Source organism: Chaetura pelagica, unplaced genomic scaffold, assembly GCF_000747805.2.
Source record: "Chaetura pelagica isolate M959 unplaced genomic scaffold, ChaPel_1.0 scaffold416, whole genome shotgun sequence".
Classification (NCBI taxonomy): domain Eukaryota; kingdom Metazoa; phylum Chordata; class Aves; order Apodiformes; family Apodidae; genus Chaetura; species Chaetura pelagica.
The window spans coordinates 384116-408983 of NW_009953579.1; the positions used below are offsets into that span (position 1 = coordinate 384116).

The following is a 24868-nucleotide window of genomic DNA, read 5'->3' on the forward strand; positions in this document are numbered from 1 at the left end:
AGCAGGAAAGTAAAACTAAGCAAGGAAACTGGAAAAGCGTGGGCATGAAATTCTGTAATGAAACATCACTGCAAGTCTAAAGATGCACGTAGTAAGTGCTTTCAGAGCAAACTGGTAACAGCAGTTTGACTTGCTGGGAGAAAAAAGACCTTAGGGGAGGGACTCATCTGACATTACTTTATATATATGATGTAGCTGAACACATCTGAGCTAGTTGTGTAACCTCCCTGCACAGTCACCAGAGATACAGGCTTTTCCAGGATGTTAACAGGTTGGCTTGCTTCGAAGTACGTCTTTAGTGGAGATGAAATGTCTCCAAGTATCATTTCCCCTCTGTAAAAAAAGAGGGGGTTGCTGAGTGATAGTTCAGCCATCTATGAGTGGTAAAATGAAATCTAATCTACAGGACAATTTCTGGTGTTTATTTCTTCCTTCTTGAGAGATACCAGTAGTTTCAGCCTGGCTAGACACCTGCTTCTTACAGTCTGGGAACTTCAGAGAGTTGCAGCCTTTGCAGAAGAACTCTGATTACTGAATAATGTGTGCCAGCCTTTGGGGTGAGGGCCATCTCTTTGTTTTGTGTTCATACAGCCTCAGGCACAGCAGGGTCTTGCCCCAGGATGGACCTCCTGTGCACTACCACAACACAGATAATCAATAATAGCAGACTTAATTAGGACTTTGATCAGCCTCTCTTCCTTCTAATTTGCTGTGTTTTAAATCCTTGTGATGTCTAAATGAGGTTTGATAACAATTCTCTGTCTCTCATTTCCTCCCGTCCCATAGGAGCACATTTACAAGCTGATGAAGAGTGACAGCTACGCGCGCTTCCTCCGCTCGAATGCTTACCAGGACTTACTGCTGGCAAAGAAGAAGGTATCTGTTGGAAAGGACATGCTTGCTGCCCTTAGCATCTCTTGATTCTCGCCTGCTGCTTGCTGCTTGTCTGAAAATTAAAATACAGTTTTCTTTCCCACCCCTCTCTTCATTTAACAAAGGAATGAGCTTTTGCTTTCCTCACTGAGGGCACAGAATATGGCATCCGTATGCACAGCCTCAGCTTGTGTTTTGGGGAAAGCATGGTGACCCAAGGTAAAAATAATACAGAAAAGTGTTTGTTGTGCCCAGCTGTCTCCGAAACCCAAATTCAAATTGCCTCCTTCTCATGACAAAGACAGTGTCTGATATGAGAAGCAAACCGCATCAATCTATTAATTACTGGTGCAAATTTCAACCTTACTGGGGTCCACTTCCCTAGCCTCACTGTGTGATCTTTCCTTTAGATGCCTTACCTGCAGACCTCCCTGCAGTGATTCCCATGCTCCCTTTCTCCCTTTCCCTTGCTTTCGGCTCCCCAGTGATTTTTCCTTTTCCTTAGAGATTGTAAGTAATTGTGACCCATACAGTAATGAAGAATTCCAGCCATGCTTTCTCACAAGAGAAAGGGTTTGAGTTCTTTTTAGCCTTTGTGGTGTGTGCATGTGCTCTGCCAGCACCGTGTATCTGCCAGGACCCCCCAGTTCAGGATAGTGAAGGAGGGGTTATGCAGTGCCTGTCCAAGGGTCCAGTCTTTCTGAGAGGGCTGGAAGGTAAGCTGCTGATCTCTGCTTTTGTGGTTCTGTTCAAATGTTTCCTGCACCTCCTGACTTACTCCCATAAGTTTGCGTGTCCGACTGTGTGCATGTGCATGCACATACACGTGTACGTGTCCCACTTATATTTGGCTTCCTGGACCGTACATGAACTGACTCCTGACTCCTGCAGCCTGAATGTGTGGTTTCCCATCACTGTCTTCCCTGGTGTTTTTCTGCTGCATTCTCTGTGTGCTGCCAAATTACATTGCACTGGCACAGCGCAATGAAATCCCGGTGGTATTTTTGTCCTGATTGTCATTGTGTGCCCTAAAAGCAGGCATATGGTGACAAAAGGGGACAAACCTCTCTGTTGCCTGTGCCTGGGACTACTGGCAGGTGGATTAGGGGAAGGTAATGGAGGACAGCACTGAGCCCTGTTTCAAAATGTCTGGTTTGAGACAGCATAAATCAGTGCTGCTTACATTTGAAAAGGTTAGACCTGACTTAAGAGTTCAGAGGCTGTACAGAAAGAATAAGGTAGAAGGGAAAGACTTCTGATCATCTAAGGCTTAAAAAACCTTTGCCATCTTCCTACCCGTATGAACTAGCAGTATATGTCTCCCAACCCCAAGTCCCTCTTGAGCATGTGAGGGTTTATGTGCTTCAAAGCAGGAGATTTTTCTCCTCCCAGCTGAGCACACTCAAACCGTTTTTTTTGCAGCCCTTGTTTTACTGTCAGATCAAGCCCTGGATGTGTCAGTATGACATCCTCATCCCCCTGCAAACAGGGAGCAGGTTTTGGTGTCAGGTTAACAGAGCCGTGAAAGTTAAGAATCAAGTTTCTTTTCAAAAGAGCTGTGGGTGCACGAGTAAACATAGCAAGGCACGAAAAAAGCAGTAGATCTGTGTAGATGGCCTGTTCACCAGCTTTAGAGGATGCAGAAGGGAAGCTGATATTACTCCAGAATCTGTAAAGCTCTTTGCAATCGTGTTTCATTGTGTTGGGCAAGTGAACGTTTCTGAAGCAGTGTAGGTACAGAGATGCTGACAGAACATGAAGTTTCTGTACTCTGAGCTACACGGTCAGTTCATCAGTGCCTTTGGTGCAGCTTTGAGAAGGCATCCCTTTAAAACTCCTCTAAATAGCTGGAAAGCAGAGGGAAGGAGAAGAGAAAGCCAGGTGCATATCAAAGCCTGCGTGGATGGAGGATTTGATATAGAGCCTGCATACAAGTTCCAGATTCTCTGATATGAACAGAAATTCACTGCAGTTTTTTAAGACTTGATGAGTCTGGGGCATGAGTATGTTTTGCCCCAAAGACATTATCCAAATGTTGCCTATGTACCACATTGATCTAGCACAGCCTTACTTTTACTACTGAAAATAAGTTCTGTCAGAAGCACAGCATGATGGACATGGGCTAACAGAGCTTCTTGCACAAAGCAAATTAACATCTCTATGGCTTGAGATTCACAAATTAGTATTTTGTGGGTAAGTTTATGTTATTTGGGGTCTTTTTCCTTCCAGTCCTGAGTTGTGACAAGCAGAGTGGGCAGGAGGGAAAAGTTGGCTGTGTGGCTAAAACACAGAACTGAGAGCCACAAAATCCATGCACTTTTCCCTGGTTCCCCCACTTAATTTCTTGTGACACCTTGGGGAAAAGAAGGTTCAGTTTTTGCCTGTGTTATCTCCCCTACCAACTGGGAATAATACCGACCTGCTCAGTGGAGAGGTGGCAAGGTTTGATTGGTGCCTCAAAACATGCTTGACATTTTTGAAATTGGTAAGGGACTGTAAGTTTGAAGTTACTTTTTTTCCACACTGTACAATAGCCATAGATGTGGGAGCTTCCCCTCCTTGCTCTGGGAGTGCAGTAATGGAGGGAGGGAGGAGAAGTTATGGGTCAGGACTGAGATACAATGACAGAATTATGAGTGGTGCCAGGGAGGATAAAAGGAACATATTGTTCACACCACTAACTGATGCAAGACAGTGGACATAGGCTGTGTACAGACCAAGCATACATACTTTGTTAATCCATTTTAGATTGTTTTTTTCTGTGTTCTTCCCAATGTCTTTATTGCAAATAACCACAGTATTATTGGCCTCAATCCTGCAGATTCATGGTGCTCAGCAGGGAACATGAGGTTGGCCTCCAGCAAGGGTGTGATTGGAAGCAGTGTGCTGCAGAGGCAGAATGCTGGGTGTAGCTCCCTGCCTTGCACAGAAGTCCTCCTCCCCTGCCAGGCTGGAGGAGAGGAGGGACAAGGGCAGAGCCCTGTCCTCAGGATGAATGGCTGTACACCCAGCCCAATTTGAGCTCTGTGCCTCCATGCCCAGCCTTCTCCCTTTAGCAGAGGATAGAAATCTCAGGGCCTCTGAGAGCAGCCAGCTCAGCAGCAAAGGGCTGGATGGTGCTAAGATCCCTGACTGGCTTATCACATTTTATTTGTGCATCTGTGCAACATGCCCCACTCGTGCTCTGCCAAGTCAAGCATCAACCTGTTCCTTTTTCAGCAGATATACACGTTACTTCAGGCTACTTTACAGCAGGTAATCAGCACTGCAACACCCCTCAGCTTTCCTCCACGGAAGCCAAAATGGTGGCTGGATGTCCTTAAACAGCAGCGAGCCTCATGTCAGAATGAGTGCTGTGGCAAACCTCCTTGCTCAAGGCAGGGAGAAGATTTGGCTGGGTGACTTGGCTGCAAAGCGGGGATTTATTCCCTGGGGAAGGAGCAGCATAGATTATTTAGTGCACATGGAAGGGGGTGGAGGTGCACAGGAGCTTTTTTAACAGTGGAGGAGCAGTCAGACATGCTCTGCTAGTTATTTTTGAGGAGATTGGAGAGAGGGAACAGAAAAGACCTGGAGGCACTTTCCATTACTCCCTGTAAAGGTGAAACAATAACACTGGTGGGCATCTCCAAGTTAACAGGCACTTGACTGCCAGCTGAAGTGGCAGCTGAGCTGTCACGGCTCCGGTGTTCATGGCAGCCTGGCACAGGGTAGCTTCCTGCTGTCCAGCCCTGCCTGCAGGCAGGGGAGCATCCTGGAAAAGTGGCTGCAGCACAAGCAGGCTGCAAAGCTATGGATGTGAGTTGTGTCACACCGCGGGTTGGTTTTTGCTCAGTATAGAGCATTGTTTTCCTCTCCAGCTGGTTCAGAGAAGAGTGAGTTCTCTGTGGTCCTGTGCAAATGGACACAAAATAGATGCAAAATACTGTTCCAGCCATTTGGTAGCTCTGTAGATGCTCGTTGCTTTCTTGCTTTGGACAGTTGTACCTGACTGCCTGAGAAGCCCAGGACCCACTCCTGGCCTTTTCCTGAGCCAGGGTCAGGGAAGTGGTTAACCTCCTTTATTTTTGTCTCATGCCGTTCCCTCTGGAACTCATGGTTTTCACCAAATTAAAGTACAAAAAACCACACCCCAAGCTCCAAAGACTCATACAAAAAAAAAAAAAAGAGAGATTCAATAGCAAACCAGATTAATCCTGGGGTGGAGAGAGGGAGGCAGGGATTTTTGCAGACCTGCAGTTCCAAAGACCAAGCTTCTGGATGCATTTCCCTACCCCTTGTCACATCTCTGGCAAAAAGTGTCAGCAAGGGAATGGCTAGGAGCTTCATGCCATAAGAGACAGGCTCGATTTTGAGCACCCTCCTTTTGAAGCATGGCCTTTATCCAGAGCCCCTGTCCCGACTGCTCTATATTGTCCAGCAATATTCCTACTGCACATTCTGTTCCTATCTCAGTCCCCTCAGGACACACTTGACCAATTTGATTCAGTGGTAGGACTTGGCTTGAGTGTTGTAAAGATACTGAGCAATTTTCTCATAATTACTTTTAATTATCAGGGTCAGCTGGTTTTCGTAAGTTTATTCTCCTTACAGTGCCCTATGCCAGCAAAATCTACACAAAGGAACTTAACATTGGGGTGGCTGGGTAAATAATTAATCATGAAAAAAAGAGGAAAGTTTGGAGTAGACAATCAATAATTAGTGAACAGTTCCTAATGGTGAGATCTATTTTTCTGCACCTATCTGAGTGGAGAGGTTTTCATTTGCAGCAGGGGTGGTTGTTTCATATTTTATTCAAATACACATGTCCTTTGCCATTAGCTGGTGGAGTCTGTTGGTGTATTTCCTGGCAAAGATGATCTTTTTTGCACCTGGGAGGCCTGCTTGGCCTGGCATGCACATGTGTTTCTCTGCCTTTGCCCTTTTCCCTCTCAACGTGTGTTTGTGCAAACGCCATTGTGGTGCTGCAGCAGGCACAGCTCCAGCATCTGCAGCCTTGTCAGACTCTTCCTCCGCAGGACCCCAGATCTTTTCACAGGACAGAGAAAGGTCTGATTTGGTCACTTTTCTTTATTTTAATTTTTATTTTATTTTTTTACCATGTTATTTTTCAATTTCCTTCCTCTGCTGTGCAAGGCAGCCTCCACACCTCCATGCCGTGCTGGAGGGCTGCGGGCAGGCACCTCCGCAGCAGGCTGCCAGCCAGATGGTCTGCAGGCAAGCAGGCAGATAGAGCCAGAGAGCCCTACAGCCAGCACTCACACCCACTGCCATTAAAGCTGCTCCACTCGGCTCATCACTCTGCAGCCAGCCTGCCTCAGCTGCTTTTTATTTTACTGGAAAATGTCGTGCTTTGACTCAGAGCTGGATGCTATGGGGATGGGCTTTCCACTCACCCAGCTGGCCCCAGCCTGCCATCCCCATGCCAAATGTGCAGGGTTGCTGCAGCCTTTGCTTGCAAGGCACTTCTGTGGGACACCATTGGTGCTCTTGGTACCTGCTTCCCCACGCCATGGTGGGGAAACAGCCTTGTGTGTGGCCTCCTGTGCTAGATGAGCTCTCAGCACCCCAAGAAGGTGCTCATCATCTTTGAAGCCCAGTTGCACAGGAAGCTGCATCACCTTGCTAGTAGCAAAAACAGACACTAAATTTCGACAGTGTGGCCTGTTTTCAGCAGCTCACTCTCCTTTGCCCCAGTGCACTCCAGAGCTCCACTTTAAAATGCTGATTTTACAGCCCACAGCAATGTGATGCTGCAGACTCCAAGTGCCTTGCTCCACTAGGGAGCCTCACAGAGCGCTCTGCCTTTTGTGTAGTTATTTCTTCTCTTGAGTGAAATGAATGCCTCTACCCTGGCTGTTGGTGGGTCTTGCCACCCTTGCAGGACACCAGCATGGAGCTCTGTGCATGGCCATGCACTGCTGTTCTCAGACCCACTTGTCACGACACATTCAGCCCAGGAGGCAGGACTGCAGCCTCCCTCTGTCACCTCTGCTTCTTTTGGGGTGTCTTGACAGCACTGAGGCTTCTCCAGGGAGGGGATCTGTGATGCTCTGAGCACTTGCACTGCTGCAGTTAGCAAACTGCCCGGCTGACATTCCTTTTCCCTTTCTCCTCTCACATGCAGGGAGGGGCAACTAACCCTCAGGGCATGTTAAATACTCCTTGGGATGCATATTACTGGGTACCTTTCTGGCCCCCTGCCAGCCAGGAAGCCTCCTTTGTTGCTTCAGTACATGCTCTGAGGCCCTGGCTCCATCCACTGTATTGACTAAAAAAACATGCCTCTGGCTTTTACTTTTGATACCACTTTTGGACCATGAAAGCTGATGGTGTGGCTTCCTCAAATGGTTGTAAGAGGGGAGGTTGCTTGACTCTTTCTTCTGGACAAAGAATATTGCTTGTCTTAAAAGGGCCTTGTCTTCTGGTCTCATTGCTGTTGGTGCAGCAAGGAGAATTAGCCCCATCTCTTCCTGGGATGCTTCAGACTAGCCTTGTAGACATCAGAGAGCTGCTGTTCATGGCAGTTGTGGTGAAGAAGCAGAAGAATTACTCACCTAGAAGCCTACACTCACCTATACAAGTTTTCATCTGATTTATCTGATACGCTTTTGACTTCCTTGCATCTTCTCTGTCTGGTTTTTGCACTGTTGCGTTACCCTGGGCATTGTTACTGCAGCTGAATCTGTGGCAGGTGATACGGCAGGTGGGCACCTCTGATGAGTACCTCCAGTGCAGTGCTTGTTTCTAGTGAGGTGTTTCTTTCCAATGAACTGTCATGCACCATCATTACTGTGGTTTTCCCATATATGTAGCTCCTTGTCCCGTTTACAGCAGTTTTACTTCTATCTTATCACCTCCATTTCACTGGTTCACCATATAAAAATAGGTTTCTGTCCTGGAAATCAGCAGTACCTATAGCTTTGTAACTGCAGTGAGCTTTCTGTCATGTTATCGAGTTTCTTCTTGTCTCCATAACAATTTGTTTCTTTTAGATATTCCAGCAAACATACCAATAAATTGTTTAGTTCTTCCTTGTTAGTGACAGTTAGATCTCCCTTGTGCCAAATGAATGAAGCGCTGCAGTGAGCATCCTTCTCAGGGATATGTTAATAAAGCCATGATGCACATGCTTGTCTTCTTCCAGTGAAGTTGAATGTCTTCTTGTGTATGGATAGTCCTGTATCCCAGATTCAAAAATACCAGTGCCCCAGTTCTGCCTGTATCTTTCTGTGGGCTTGCACAGACTTGTATACACTGTCTTACGTTTTGTTGTAGCCAGACTTATTGGAAAGTTCTTCTAGCCTCTGGATAAAAAGAGTGTAGGCTCCCTGGAAATGAGTTCAGTGGTGGTTTTCTTCCAGTGCTGTATTCACTCACACATTGCTTTTTAATGTTGTAAAAGTTACTGTGGGGGTTTTTTTCCATCTCTCTAAGCAAGTAGATGGGAGCCTCCAATCAGCTGCTTGGCAGATATTAACCAGAATCAGAGGTCTCAGCTCAAACAGCCGCAGAAGGAAAATTCAATGAGCAAGAAATCGATACCAATAGCTGTGAGATGTGGCAACACACAGACACTGTTTGAACCATTCAAAAAACTCAAAGGAGAAAAGGTGACATTCTCCAAGAGTAAAAGTAGTTATGTTTCTCATTCTTTCAGGGGCTTTGGTTTCTTATGTTTGCTGTTGCAAACATTGATTTCTGCTTTTTACATTTTTTTACAACTTTTTCCCCTTGCTGCTTCCTTATATTTTGCTGCTGTTTTGAAAAACTGCATTTAAGCTGAAGGGTTTTTTTCTGTATTTTTTTTCTCCCCACTTTTTTTCCCTATTAAGCCAGAGAATGAGCAAGGTCGTAGAACTTCTCTAGAAAAGTTCACTCGCAGCGTGGTAAGTTTATTTTCTTTTCCCTCCACCCTTTCCTCAGAACTTCATTTTTAGCTGGGGGGAACGTGGGCGCTTGACTCTTTTATTTCATCGTTTATTTTTGCAGCTAGCATCTTTGCAGCTTCTCTTTTAATACTGTAGCTCATCTAAATAGTAGCTCCAAAATGGGGGGAGGGTGGGAAGCAGAATTCCATAATGCTCATTCTAGCTTGTCATCACTGCAAAAGCAAATGGATTTTTGTCGAAAATGAAATACAAGGTTGTCTTTTTGCTGTATTCACACTAGAGTATTCGCTGTGGCTTTTCCTTGCGCAATGAAGTAGATGAGCATGGTTCTCATAGTGCCATTGCAACAGTATCCACACTGCCCCCCGCGCATGGTTCATGGTACCATATGTGTATACACATCCATGTCCCCCCGCAGCACTGTGGCCGCTTCCTCCGTTACCCCCATCTGTTGGTGCTCATCTGATGGGCGATACTTTGTGACTCCTTCAGGACACCCACACAGGAAAAGGAGCACACCAACAGCAAGAAACACGACACCTTTTACGTAAGGGATCTCAAGGGCAATGGACAGATGTCCTCTCCTATCTTACCCTTCGCCAGACTTCACCCTCCAGCCAGTCTGACGGTGGGGGGTGCTGGTCTAGCTGCAGAGACATGCTGGGCACTGGCTGGGGTTGCTTCTGTCCAGCCCCCAGGCAGGATGCCAGAGCTTAGACAAGACTCACTCATCCACTTGCTTTCGGGGATCTGCATGTGCAGCAAATATTCTAGAGAAAGGGAAGAGCAGGGAGAGGGGGCAGGACCAGAGGAAGATGGTGCCAGCGGGGTGGAGGAGCAGCGGTACTGGGCAGCAGGGGTGGGACAGGGTGTGTGTGTGGGCTGGCATAGAACAAGGACAGGGCTAGAACTCAAAATGCAGCAACAGTGTCCGTGGGGCATTATTCTTGTGTTGCTCAGTATCAAGTACGTTTTTACTTGGTATGTCATACAGTTTTGGCATACTGCTGTGGCCTTCACATATCACCCATCATTAGCTGTAAGGTGATACTGGGACAGCAGAGTCATCAAGCAGTTGATTCCCGTAGAAGATACAGTACAGAACAATTGTTTCAGAGGAAGTTCATGAGCCTTGTCATGGCTTTATAACAGCTTTATAATGAAGGCACTATGTGTATATACAGTAAATACACTTGCATTTGTATGTCTGTATGTGCATTTCTATATACACTGTAGATGCACACATGGCATATAAATATGAAACATTCGTACATACAGATAGAAAAGGGGAAACTATGCAGGTAAGTGTGAGCTAGTGTAGAGCAAATAAACCTAGAGGGGTTCTTTCTGACGCTGCCATGCTACTGCACAAGCAAACCCAAATGTAACACGCAGAGCTTTGTAGTATATCCACTGGCAGACTTCCTGGAGAATATATTTATATAGCTAATGCATATGCACACATTTAAAAGATGTTGATACAAAATATATCACTACGCCCATCTGCATATTTACTACTTTCTAAGAGTCTGCCAGAAAGAGGAATAGGCGAGATTTTTTTTAAACAAACTATGCAGAAATATTTATACCGAGTGGTAAATTCTGCTCCCAGATTTGCCAAATACGTAGAAAAGTAACTCTCTACTTTACTAGACTGTCTGGGTTTATAGTAATACAGCCAAGGATGGGTTTTTCTCTTGCATTTGATTTGAAGGGTAACTTGACAAGCTCAGTTTGGATGGTAGAATTATAATTAAGTACCTGTAAAGAAAATTTTTGTAGATTGGTTGGCACTTTAGTTCATTTTGGTCTTAATTGCTAGCGTGCTATAAGCGTTTTCTTTCATGTTTCTTAGTACAGATATAAAATGTCATCCTCTGATGGCATGGTGGCTACCAGATCTAGGAGGGGTCTGCATTTTTTATACTTTGCATTATGGCAGTTTGTGACTACCATCAGATGAGAAAACAGGCACTATGTTGGCATGTCATAATGCCCTCAGAGGGCAACGTTACCAGAGCAGTAACTGTATGGCATACTCTGGGGAGTACGAATTAAGACAAAGTTAATTCTGCATGCTCTAGTTCTCCAAAATGCACTCCAGTTCCCCAGCTGTGTAGGATTGGAGCAATACAGCTGCCCTCATTCCCAGGGCTCTACTATACTGTAGTGGTTGCTCATTACTGGATCACATATTCAGGCTGACCCTGCACAGACGCACTGAAGTTAAGCATATGCTTAAGGTTTGACTGAAACAGAGCGTAAATGCTCAGCTCTCTTCAGGAGGGGGCCCTAAGCCTATTTTGCAAACAGAAAAATGTGAAGTCAGATTTCCAGTGGTGGCTGTAAGAGGAATGTCCAAAACAGACAGGGCTAGAAGTTTATTTGCCTTGAGAAGCCGTCACTGGGGTGCAGTTGTGGCTTCCAGAATGCCTGTACTATAAACTGCCCATGAACCTGGGCCACCCCCAGGCTGTGCTACTCTGTTGGACTCTGGAAGGGCACAGGAGACTCCCAGGGATATTTTCAGATTTGGCTGTGGCACGTAACACAGCATTTTGGGAAACTACTGAACTGAGGTCCTTGCCACGGCAACCTGTGCTTGGGGCTGTGCTGGGTGCTTCTACCTCCCAGAGGCTGGAGCCAGCCTGGCTGGTCCTGCCTGGCCAGACCTGCCTGCAGCCTTTGCATTCACTGGGAAGCCCTGCCATGGTCATGGGAACTGGAAATATATTGCAAAACTTGGGCAGAACTTCAGGTTTAGATAAAAGCATGCATTTCAAGGTAAATTGCTTTTGAATGTCAAGATTTAAATATGGATTTCAAGAACACAATTTGACTGAAGACTTAGGTCATTTAGCAAAAACATCAGGAATATTACTAGTATAGAAATAACTCAAAATCAGTTACAGTGGGGACTAAAGTGGACTGGTTGGGTTTGTTCTCTCTGCACCACCATACTTATTAGTTAAAGAATATTTAAAATGTGTTTTAAATTCTCTTCCAGTATCACTAAGTTGTTGCTTCCTATAGTACTCTGTCACTTCAGGCATATTGAGAACCTCTCCAGAATAATTTTTAGCTCGTCATTGCTACAAATAAAGCAGTTACTATTGTTTAAAATCTGCTCTTACTTTTCCATGGAGATAAGTAACACAGGGAGAACATATATCTAACGATGTTATGGATTCCTTTTGCATAACATACTCAAATTTAGGGAACTTGGTTCCACTAGCAGTGTAGGTGGCATAGGGTCAGAGCAGGAGCATGGAGGTGGAGATTTACAACCCCTTCCTTGCTCATGATGCTGTACTTACAAGGGGGATTTCCATACCAGAGAAAGCCTGTTTGTAGCCAGAAAGCAAGACATGCCCAGCTTCTTAGAGAGTCTTCATGTGAGTGAAAAAATCAGATTCTCTAGGTTTACTTGTTCTAGTCACTTGGGTCTCACCATCTCTTGTTTGAAAAAGATGGGAAAAAATACAGCTCATCAAAGAAAGAAACAGGAAAGCTTTGTCAACACAGTTCAAACAATATTGCAGGCTTTTTGTCTCTTACTTGGGTTAAACCCCTCCCCAGAACATTTTTTTCAGTGATTCCAAATCGCTCCCTGCTCTGGATGGAAAGCTGTATAGCTTGGCTTTGGGAGCACAGACTTGGAGCAAGTGGAAGCCATCTTACCCACAGGGCTCCTGCTCATTTCAGGGTCAAAATCCAGCAGACAGAGATTAACACCAGACCATCTTGTAGAAAGACCCTGTGGAGCCCTGCTAGCCAGCCAGAGGCCTAACACCTTCAAGAGTATCAATGGGGAGTAACAAAGAAGATAATGTTACAGATTATTTTTGGTTTTCATACCACTGTTCAATTCCTACAGGCCCCACTGTCTTCACATTGACTTGGTACTTTTGACCAGGAGAAAGTACTTCATGACTAATGAATGCACCAAGTTTTGGCACCACATCTTTCTGGAAGCCAAATGCTGTCTGGTCCACATTAAGCAGGACACTGACAGCAAGACCTTGCAGGAGAATGTTAATTGTCGTGATGGTTCACGTTTTACTTCCAGGTCTTTTCGAAGTATCAGCTGATACCTTTGTGCAATGGCCAAGAAGAAGGTTGTGCCCACCACTGGCCAAGTCCTCCTGAGGCAAAGGGCATAGTTTGCAGTGCCTACCTGCCTGTGTTCCCCTTGGACCGATGGGACATCTCTCTGACCCAGAGCCCAAAGTGTCAGGCATCCTCCACCTCCTCAGCTTACCAGCCTGACGTCTGCAGCTGCAGGGTCAGTGTGTGTTTTGTGGCAGCCCTGCATCAGAGCCTGGGCTGAAGCTGTGTGGTTCTGGGACCAAACGTTGCAGTCATAAGTCATCTGTACATACCAAAGGGCCCCATCCACATGGCAGAGCAGATCACCACAGGGCACATGTCACCAAGCACTGCTAGAGCATAGGGGTGGCAGATTTCTTTTCTCCCTGTTTATGTTTTGAGGAGTCCTCAAAAATATGTGGGCAGCACAGTGGTAGGATAGGATAGGTCTCTGATCTCCTTGGGCCTGTGCTGGGCTCCTGTGTTGTGAAATGGCAGCTATAAAGCTGGACTTGCTCTCCCATGCTGTTCATGGGGGCCCTGGGAAGGGTCGATCTCAGGGAGTTGCAGATCTGACAGTCTGCTGCATCAGAGCACTTACTAATCCACATCATTTAAAAAATGATGGCACTGCACATGGTGGCAGGTTTATCTTATTACAATTTTCCTTTTGAATACAGCAAGGATTGACATTATGAAAGTGGAGTTAGCCTGTCTTCTCTCCCAAGTGAAGATAAATGGCATCATAAAAATCAGACATCATGTATCATATATGTTATAAATAATACCTGATATTGAGGTAATAACTTAATTTTAAAGACACACATACACACAAATCCATATACCTACATCTCTCTCTTCTGTCATACTTGATCATCTTACTAATTAAAAGGAACCTGCTACACTATTTTTACCCATGGAGTCTCAGCCTAGCTGTTCGAACCACTGTAGTTTCCCATCTGCTTTAGAAATTATTTAATAATCAGATACACAGAGGCTTAGCTCTTGTAAGCTGAGATGATCCTTTTGGGCTAAGAGTAGAAGGAATATATATTTTAACGAGTACATTTAGAGAAACCACTGCTGCCTTTGTCTCACAAAGGAAGCCACCAAATCTCAGCCGAACTTGCACTGGTGGCCATTTACGTTTACTAAAGGACGGGACAGGAGGGGTTTCCTTTGTTCCATCTTGCAATATCCGGAGTATTATCTCTAAAAGCAGCAATGGTTACTCCAGCAATAACAGGGATTGAACCTATTGATACTAGCTCAGCAGGTAACTTAGATAAGCCTGGGCCATTATACTCAGACTTGACTTCAAACTTTTCTAAAATGCCTATATTCCAAGGAAGGAATTTTCCCTGTAAGAAAACTGATTAGTTAAAGTTTGTGAGTCAAAATTGAGACGGTGTCTCAATGCTGACAAGATCTCTGCATTTTCCTTCCCAGCTTTTATTTCTTCAGTAACAAAAGGCATACACACTTGTACACTTTTTGAGAGGATCAGAGTTCTCACTCTTTGTGCATTAGATGATAAGACAGTGGCCAGATCAATTGTTTATTCAGAATTTTTACAACATCTGTCTGAACCGACTGATGTGGGACACTGTCTTTACATGCCCGGACTGAAAAAGCTCTTTATCTGAAGAAGGTAAAGAAGCTTGTGTGCATCTCTTCCACTGCCTGTGAACAAAGAAAAGAGTTGCAGAACCTGGGAGAACCAAGTGGCCTTTGATGACCAGAGCCCCATGTGAAATTCAGCCCAAGCAGTGGCAGGACCTGGCAGCTCCAGATAAAACCAACAGCCTCAGCCAGAGAGTGCCACACAGGACTTGGGGGGCTGGGGTGGTGAAGATGCAAATGCCACACTTCTGGATAGCTATTAGAGTCTGTCTTCTTCCACAAGCAGTAGTGGCCCAGCGCAGTGTATGTAGAGGTGTGATGTGGATGGGCCTGCTGTAGCTGTTTGTGTGCACCTTTGCACATGGTAAGCTACAGGCTGTATTTTATCTTTTGTACTTGCAACCTTTAAAGAGCACCAATACTTGACAATAAAAGGAGACCTCCTGTTAAGTCCTGGAAGAAATGTGAGACTTAAAAGACTTGGGAGATTTATTTTAATGTCAGCATAGTAGAAGACACCAGATACAGAGATGTGGTGTGAAATGTATCAAGGAATCAGGTGTGAAGAAGCAGGGAGATTTCCAGGCAGTAAATTCAGCTCAGTGCAGAAAGAGAGTAAGATGAAGGAAGAGTTGGTCTGTATTCAAGCTGTATAGGAAGTAGACTGTAGATTAAGTAGATAAGAAGGAAAGCTTTCTAATGAGCTTTCTTGAAAGAATCGTGGAAGTTATGGATGGAACATTTTGTATGGGACAGCAGGTCAATGAAGACCAAAGATTGTCTCAGTTCCCAGACACAGGTGAATAACTGAATTGGCAGACTGGCCTGGCTTAATTAACCATATGTTGCATTGCAGTGAGCAGAAAGCAGGAGCTGATAGGGTGGAGCTGCTGTAGCCCTCACATTGACAGCAGCAGGGCAGTTTTGCATTTTCATCCAGAAGCACTGAGGACAAAGTTCTACATTGTGTCCTTAATGAGTGTGGAGTCAGTGTCTCACCATGCAGGGATGACTTTTCCATTAACAAGATTATGACTGGAGATCTTTTATGCAATGTAGTTATCAAGTTCAGTGGCCAGGATGCTTTCAGTCTGGAGCCCAAAATGTCCCCTTTCTTCATGCAGTGGTGCAAACTGGAATTTTCGTATAATAGAATTGTAGAATGGGTTAGGTTGGAAGGGACCTTAAAGCATTTCCCCTGCTTTAATTTTCTGGTAGCCTTTGGCTAGTTCATATTAAACTAATCTTGGCTCAGAACTGTAAGTGCACCCCAATTCAGCACCCAGTGAAACCCAAAGTCCCACTTTTAGTTTCAGTTCCATGTGTATCTATTAATTGTCATTATACAGCTATGAAAGCTTGAGTGTCTACCCTGCCTGCCTCACTGCCTTTTCCTAGATGCTGTCAGCAGTTTTCTCTTCCAGCTCCATGATGTTATCCTTGTTCTTCCCTGCTGCTTCTTTCCCATCTGATAGTCAGTTTCATCCCTTGGTGACTGCTACTGCCTTGTGCTGGTTTTAATGTCCTCTCAGTCTGTCTACTGTTGGATCAGAGTCCAAGCTGCACTCTTAACTGTCCTGATTCTTGATTCATTAGTCTGGTGTCAAACCCATGAAATGTGTTGATGGGATCTTCTCTTTCTCAGGTGAATTGTGTGATAATCTTGCACTGTTGTGCTTGACTGTGATGTATTACGAATACTAACCATTAACACAGTGAAGAAGGCATAAGGCTGGAGAAAGAATTACTGCCTGATACCATCAGGGATCCCTGTTTAACTGGTTCCTTGATAATTTCATAGAACTGTCATAGACTTACCAGCTTTCCCACTTTTTCACTTTCCCACCTCTACCACCTTGAATAAATAGATAACACCATTTGATGGCATGGAAATTATTTGCAACCTGCAGTATAATAAAGACAAAGGCTTAAGCCATTATGGGTAGATAATAGGTGGTAGAAAAACTGGAAAGTATATAAAGGTGATACACTGAGATGCTGGTGAAGTGGGTATCAGAACAGACAGCTAGAAGGGAAGGATATAGGAATGGATGCCAAAGTTTCTCAGATTTGGCACCAAGAAAAAGCATCTGGGAGAAGGGTTGATTTTATCTTTGAAATGTATTTTACTTTTAAAAACTGTGCTTGCTCCACTACTCCAGTGATTGCCAAATACCGGAATTTACTGGGAAAAAGTGCTTGCATTATGTAGGTGATGGAAAACATCAGAGTGTGCCCAAAGCATGAGGATATTCAGTCAATATTTGAAACCTGTGATCTGATTGCTCTCTTATGTGCAGTAGCTCACCAGTGTTAGTTTCTACTGCTGCAGAGGACCAGGTGCATGATCTGCACAGTGCTTGCTTGATGCCTTCTTGAATATGTTGCATCTGTTCACTACCTTACCTGGAAACTGACTGCACTGTGTAGGCTTATGCTGCATGCTTGTCAGTTGGGTGAGCAGGGGGTGGCATGTGTTATGTGTGTGCTGCATAGTCTCTTAATATATAGGTATTTGTAATTTCTAGTGGATAAGTTTTGCTTCTCCCCTAAAAATACTGCTGTGTGGTGCTGCTAGTGTAGAATGACAGCTGCCTTTTCCCCTGAGGTCACTGCCTTCCAGCAGTGGGTGAGTGACCCCTGTGTGTACAGTTTGTGAGGTGCTTTGGGATCCTCCTGGACAAAAGGTACTCTGTGGAGCTCAGGTTACACTTGCTGTTCATTTACTCCCTTTTATTCCAGTCACATACGAACTCTGGAAGATAAAAGTTGGTACCTTTCCACTACATGCAGGTCTAGCTGCAGATGCCAAACCAGGACCTCAGCAAGGTGTTTGTGGGGGAGGGTAGGCTTAGACCTTGCTGTGATTTCAGCAAAGTTTATTCCGATGCTCAAGAGGGGTTTGATATTTCAGTGGTGTTTCTGTTTTCCACCAACTGCATGTTACTTACCCATCTGGTTCCTTGTCCCAGTGAAGGGAGTTAAACACACTGAGTCCACTGCACACAAAGGAAATAAGAGACTTGCACCCTGCCTGAGAGCTAGACCAGCAGCATGCTTTAAGGGCATCTTCTGGGATAGCTTGAAAAAATGCTCTACTACCATTGTATACTGGCTGCAGTGATCCATCTGAGCCTCCGTCTTCCTTTTTTTTGTTGTTGTTGGAGGCAGGGACAGGCCCTGGATCCACAGCCTGCCCACGTGGCAGGGCTGTGCTGAATTGCTCTCCTTCAGTGTGGTATATTTAAGCAGTCCTTAGTCCTTCAACTAATGCACACACATTCTTAGATATAAGGAGCCCAGATGGCTCCACGGCAGAAGAGGATCTTCCTTTCAGGACTGGTGGGATGGTAGAGGAGAACTCCATTACAAAGCTGTTGTAAGAGTGGGTGACTACAGGACTTGTGTCACCTTCTGGTTTGTGTAGGAACCTAACCCACAGTTGCTCAGCTTCATGGTGATCAGTGTCAGTGATGAGAAGCTCCGGTAACTTGTCAGTGAAGCCTTACAAGAGGAGCAGGGCCCACTCTGCAGGAGCTCAGAGGTAACTCATGAGACCGTGCTGCTGAGAACGGGTAAGCACCTGCACCCTGGGAGCAGCCCCTCTCTTGCTTACAGCCACTTTGCAGCTTCTGTTTTCAGTCTGTGTCCATGTGTAATTGGTGGTATTGTCCACCATATTTTTTGTGCTCATTTGTCTTATTCATGTTAATAGTTTACGTGTCTGTGTTTATTTTGTGTTGAACTAAGATATTTTCCTTTATTGTTTTTTTTTAACTGTTTCGTATTTAACTTTGTTAATTTATGTTACTTTATCTTATGTTTGCAATGTATCTTTTAATGAAAATAGTCTAATAAAAAGAGTATGTCAAAATTGACACAAAAATAAGATTTCCCCAAGATCTTCAGTGTTCTATAACATTGAAAACCAAACAGTGTGGCCAGGCTAGGCAGGTCCTGGCAATGGAAGGACGTTGTCTGCCTACTGCCAAAATGTAGGAAATGCAGTGCCTGTCACCAAGTGAAAACCTCAGATTCAAGCTGATGGAAGTGGGGTTTGCTCATCTCCAGTCCTCTGCTGGGGGTCTTCCACAGGGACAGGGGAATGCTGCTCCCTAGGACATGGCTCCATCTCCAGGATGGTGATGCTTCTGGCTGGAGCAGATTGGGCAGCAGGCTGGGAAAGGGACAGCCCTGAGTGCAAAAGAGGAGTCAAAGTGGAATCAGCTATAGCAGACAAAGTCCTAAGCTGGTGGGTGAAGAGCAGGGAGGTGAACAGTCAGCACGAAAGTGCTTTAGTCTATATTGACATGGCAAAAAAGGGGATCCTGTGCTGCCATACCAGAAGCTCCCCACATGCTTCCTCTCCCCTGTCACTGCAGTCACAAAGCTCCCTATGGGGTAAACCCTGCCTGGTTGTCCAGGTAAGGTGTTGACGGCATGCATGGGAGTGCTGGCTCATGCGTGCTGGTGGTGGCAAACGTCTGCATGTGAGACACACAAACTGCACTCTGTGCTGGGCAGAGCACAGTGACATTGTGTGAAAACACAGATACTGGACAAAACTACGCTTTCTAATTGTTGACAGCCTATACCTTCTTTCCCAGCTGTGCAAAGTGGTTGTTTAGGTAGATAAAGGCAAAGAGCAAGATGGAAACTCTAGTAGCCCATACAAGAGGTTTGAAAGGAGTGCTGTCTCTTTTTTGTGTCAAATTCCAGATAGAGCTTTTTTCCCCTCTTACTTGGCTTCTTGCCTACATAGAATTGCAGAATTTTCCTTCATTAAAATAATTGATAATTGCATTTTACACTGTAGTTTAGTAGCTGCTCAGCAAAGGCTCAGCCATCAAAGATGCTAAGCATCTACTATGACCTACAGATTAGTCTTCACTTCATGGGCCTCAGTGAGAGCCCTGATGTTCCAGAAGTGTCAATGCCTGGTCCTCTGCCTCATGTGTAGCCAAGCAGCAGGATGGGCCACATACTTGGAAGTCAGATTCTGGGGGAATTCCCGTATGTTCTCCTGAGGTTATTCCAAATTCAGATTTTACACTGCCTTTAAAAAAAGGGTTCTCTCATGCCAGTGTTCAGGAGTAAAAAAAAAAAATCAGCTGCATAGAGAGAACAGGACATTACCTCTACCAAGACGTGGCTGAAGCTGCACATGATCCTTTCCTGAAAGTTGTGTTACAGCTCAGCTGCTTGCAAGGAATGAGAGAAAATCAAGCCTTCCTGCATCCAACAAGATGCAACATGCCCTACAATATGCCCTAATGCTTGGGCTATGTTGTTTGAGCAACAACAGTCTGGGGTTTTAATTGTCGTAACCCTAATTAGTAGTCACAAATAGTTTGCAACTGGAGGACTGGGGATTTCTTTATCAGCTTTAGACCCCACATAAAAAGTTTACTGCTTACATCCACTCTAAGCATCCCTTCAGTTATTCAGCATGTGCATACAACAGAGTAAAAGAAGCACTGTAGTGTCCTGAGCCTTTCTGTCAGTGGCCTGGCCTGACACCAGCATTTCCCCTTTCCTGCTGCACGTCAAAATCAGGGCTGGATGTGGAACAGCTTTGCTCCTCAGCCCCAGTGGACCCTGACACAGGGAGCTGGTGTATCCCCAAGCCACCTGCCTGTGAGAAGATAAAGAGGAACTGCCTGTTACAAATTGGTTAGTTTGCCTGAAAAGTCATTATACAAATCCAAGGCTTATATGGGGATTTTTTCTAAGGAAGTAGAACCCACATATGGGTAGAAACTAACTTTCTTTTTTCTTAAAACCAGCCATTTTATTCTTCTAGAAAGTAATATCCACATCTTTACCACCTTCTTCTTGCAAATTGGATTCAGGAACTGGTAACTCCTTATCACTCCTCCTCTGGTATTCCTTCATGGCAGCAAAATGACAGACATGGTTGCAGCCCCCCATGAACTGCCATGTTACCCTGCAGAAGACTTGGCCACCTCCTGGGGTGGGGCTGGGTCCAGCTTCCCAGAAGTGCATCTACAAATAAAAACAATAATACATTTGATTTGTAGTGAAAGCAAGCACACATGCCTTAAATGGCAACAGTGCTGCTGTGCCTGCTGAGCTCCAGGAGGGAGCTGGTCCTTCCAGAGCCATGCCCTGAGTGCAAGCTCCATTGAAGATAGAGGAGCTGCAGAGCTGTGACTATGGCCACCTCATCCTAGGCAGGATCCACATGATGACAGTGTTCCCAGCAGCCAACTGCTGATACACAGAAAGCGGCCAGACCAGGCCCTGTGTGTTTGTGCAGGTGAGCAAATTATTTGGTAAAAGGCACAAATCTGGGTAACAAAGTGAGGCTTTTGTAGGGAACCGTTACATCCTTGTGGTACAGCCTTAAATGGGAAAAGATTAGAAATCAAAAGGAGGAGGGGTGTTTCTTTTTTCTCAACGTGTTAACTTGTTAAACAAAGCTTACTTCAGATGACCTGCTAAATTTTACATTTCAAATTATCCTGCATTTTCCACATACTTGTTTTCATGGTATAATCTGTGTCTCTTACTCTTTGTGTCTTTCTTTCAAACTGCAATTAGTAATACTTCCTATTGCAAAGGAATTTTTTACTAAATATAGTAACGTAGAGGAGATTGTTTAAGATCTGCCAGGTATTCCACAGCTCTCTGGTATTCCCTGGATGTTTATTTCAACCAAGAACTTTTTTTTTCTTTTAAGAAAAACACAATTTTTCAAGAGGAAAGCTAGCCAAAGAAAGACAGCAACTGATGCAATACCTGAGGCAGTTTGTCACTGCTGGATCAGTAATTGCAAAGCCATCAGTATCCCCCATGGGGAGATACCATTCTGTGGTGGAAAAATGGAGAAGACCAGCTGCAGGTCCTCCATTGCTCCAGATGAAAGCAGGGGCTGCATGGTCTAAGCCAGTGAAGGGCTTCAGATTTGCAGGTGACCTTTCCCTGGTCCTTCAGTCAGTGGGAAAGCTGATGTGGACATCAGCAGTGTGTGGGCAAGGCTGCCACAGCCACGTGTCTGCGTGGTGGCTTAGAGGCATAGGAAGGCCAGGAGGGAACAGACAAGCAGCGACAAGGAGACGATGGACTCAGGAGTGTGCAAAGGAGAGTGGCAGCAGGGCAGGCAAAGCTACTTCTAAAATTACTTTTTTGTAGATCTGTTTCCAGTGGTTGATGGGCAAGTGATACTGATTCACAGGCTGTAGGAAGGCCATCACAGCTTTCTTAGCAGCCTCAGGATTTTAGCTCTTCCCTACCTGAGGGAGTGCTCTGCATGGGAGCCATGGCCTGGCGCTGGCAGGGTGGCCTAAGGACAAGTAAGACTGAGCATAGGACAGGGCTTTGCTTTGACCAGTTCCCATGTACCAGAGGAAGGACACATCTTCATGAGACAGCATCCCAGAGCACAGCTGACCACCTGGAGCAATAGCCACCTGGATGTCACTAGCCACAGCCCCTCCATGCTACACCACCCACCCGGGGCAAAAGCTGCAGGCACCCAACATGCTGGGGGCACGCTCAGCCCATTGCCTGCCTGCCTGGCAGCAGGGCAGGGGCCGGCAGCCCTGCACCCCGCGCTGCGGGAAGGCCCTCGCCTCTTGCTCCTGATCCATCCTACAGCATCACTCACACCTCTGGGTCTCTTCTGTCTGTCTGTCTGTCTGTCCCTCCTTCCAGGGAAAGTCTCTGGCCAGCAAGCGCCTCACGGGCCTGATGCAGTCCTCCTGACAGCTTCAGCCGGCCACCCCGCAGGAGAAACACCCAGGGCTGCCACCAGGGATGGGGCGTTTTGGGGAGAGCAGGTCCCCGCGGGGGAAAGAGCCTGAGCCAGCGAAAGGGGAGCACCTCTCGTCACAGTTTACATCAGCACTTTCCTACCTGCACGGCGTTGTAAGGACACCGAGCTCGGTGCAGGTACTTTGTTTCCAGCCGGGGTTTGGAGGAGCACTCGTCACTGTGCGCAGAAGGTCGACAAGGCAAGGGCTTCCTGTCTTGTTATTCAAGGAAACAAACCCAACCACGATTTGGAGAAAGAAGAGCTGAGAAAGATCAATATTCCTTCATCTCTTCTCTCCCTGGCACAAAATGGCTGTAATAGACGGTGTTGCAGTCTCACTTGCTCCCTTTCTTGTGGCCGTCTGGATCCAATAAAATATCTACTGGAAGCTGCTTCTCCTTTTCACAAAATCTCAAATGCATTTCTCCAGCAGAGTAATTGACTCAAGCTTTGTTTTTCATTCCTATGTTTCTCCTTTAAAGCAATGAAAAAAAAAAAAAAAAAAAAAAAAGCACAAAACTAAGGCTAAGTACAAACCTCAGGAACCTGTAGCATCCCTCAACTTTGGAAATGTTCGGCACTGGGATGGGGACAAATTGCTGCTGTACTCATGTCAGGAAGGAAAACATTAAGCCATTGGAGGCAGTATAGTCTATGCATTCACACACACTCATATGTACCTAAATACATGTATTTATAGTGTAATGGAATGAAGATATATCTACAATTTTTGTAAAAGTATTAAAGCTTTTTGTTCACAAAGAACATACAGCAATGCACCCTTCAGGCTACCCTTTTCATTTTACAAATAAGGGCAATGAGTCCCGTTTTACACTAGTCTTTAGGGAAAGTTTTGGTTTTTTTACTTCTAATTAAAGTTATTCCTGATTTATATCAGCAGATGTGTGAAGATAATCAAAGTGTTAAGCATATGGTAACTGGACTTGTTGCAAGAAGACATGTATTCAGTATCACTAAACAGATTCTCGATAAGAAAAGAATGCACAAAAATAATAATGCACCTGAACTGTGATTTCTCAGAGTGAAAAATTAAAATACAGGGGATCTGATTCTTTTCTTAAGCCAGGACTGTGACAAAATGAATTTTTAGACTTAATCGCATTAATTTATGTCAAAATTTGTAGAATAGGAGTGAAGCACCAGTGGCACTATTTAAATTTGTCACTTGCTGTCCTTCCAATAGCATGTAGCATGTCCAGACAGGATGGCCAGATCCTCAGCTGAAGTCAGGAGAATGTGAGTGGTTTTCATCACCTGAGGATCTGCCATGTGGAGTCAGACTCTGATCTTAATGCAAATCCTGTTGTCAGCGGAATCGCTCTGCATGTGCGTGTAGTGCAAATGTGATCAGACTCTGCCTGATGCTCAAAAAGTCGTGTTTTAGGTGTGTAATGCACACACAAACACACACATGCGCCATTTAAAAGTGTATTTGATTCTCTGTTTATTTAAGGTTTTGCATACTTACTCGATGGATGTTCAAGCTTTACTCCAAGCAGGTAGAACTGAAGCACTTAGAGGAGACCAACTCCCATTGCAGAGGGTCGAAACCTGCTCACATTTATACAGGGAAAGGCAACTCTGATGTGGGCAGGTATCGAAATTTCATCTACGGTGAGGAGGGAATTGATGGAGATGGGACTGTCAGAAGCAGGATATGAATGGGATGGGCACTGGGTGCCAGGTAACCCTTCCTGAGCACCAGTGCACTCAGATGTGATATTAAAGCTCAGATAACCAGCTCTGCTGAGAAGCACCACTGTAAGAGTGAAAATTTGCCACCTGTGGAAATGAGCTTCTACTAAAACTCATCCAATCTACAGCCCATGAATACAATTGCAAGAGATGACCTAGTAGCTGGTTTCAAACTGTTGAGAGAATGGAAGTTAGGATGAGGACAGAACCAAAGTGACTTTAATTAAAAATCCCACATGTACTAGCTGCAAATAGGCAAATGGACTGCATTCACATACAGTATATTGCCTATATATGAAAATTTCAAGACCAAGTTGACTTAGTGCCACAAAGCCTCCTGTATTTTGCAAGCAGTTCAGACCTGAAGCATATGTGAAAATAGATATTTCTTGGTCTTCTTCAGGCAAATTGGCTTTTTGTGCAGGTGGTGGAAATTGCTATATGGCTACAAGTCTGCATTCCTACCTAGGCAAAATGATCTAGCTAAGTAAACACCCAGCTATTGATAATATTCACTTCTGAGTCAAGTATTACTCTAATATCTAAGGCCTATATATGCACAAAATCAGGCCAGCATATTTTCTGTCAGAAAAAGGATTTCCCTCCTTACCCAGGACATTTCTCATTCTGATACCTCTGGTTTTTTTCCCCAGAAAACTCCTATTATTGCTTTTACCTAAGGTCCATCCATCTACACCTGCATGAATGTACAGTAGAATATTATGATATTTGTTCTTTACAGACACCTTTTCCCATAAACAGCCTGCAGTCTGAGGTCTTCAGACCAAATTCATCCTATACATACATGTCAAACAAGCAAGTTCCAGGACTGCAGAACCATTATGCATGTGCCTGTACATTCATGTGTCTAACCTCTGAAGGGGACATCTGATCCCCT

At 45.0% G+C, this 24868-nt stretch overlaps 1 protein-coding gene across 1 annotated transcript in view; it reads left to right on the forward strand.

Annotated features, from left to right (window-relative positions):
- Positions 1–8813, forward strand: part of RGS6 (regulator of G-protein signaling 6) — a 243744-nt gene extending 234931 nt beyond the window's left edge. The window contains exons 15-16 of the mRNA XM_009999748.1: positions 787–876; positions 8709–8813. Coding sequence (XP_009998050.1) covers positions 787–876; positions 8709–8813 — 195 coding nt within the window. The remainder of the gene's footprint in view (positions 1–786; positions 877–8708) is intronic.
- The last annotated feature ends 16055 nt before the right edge of the window (positions 8814–24868 follow it).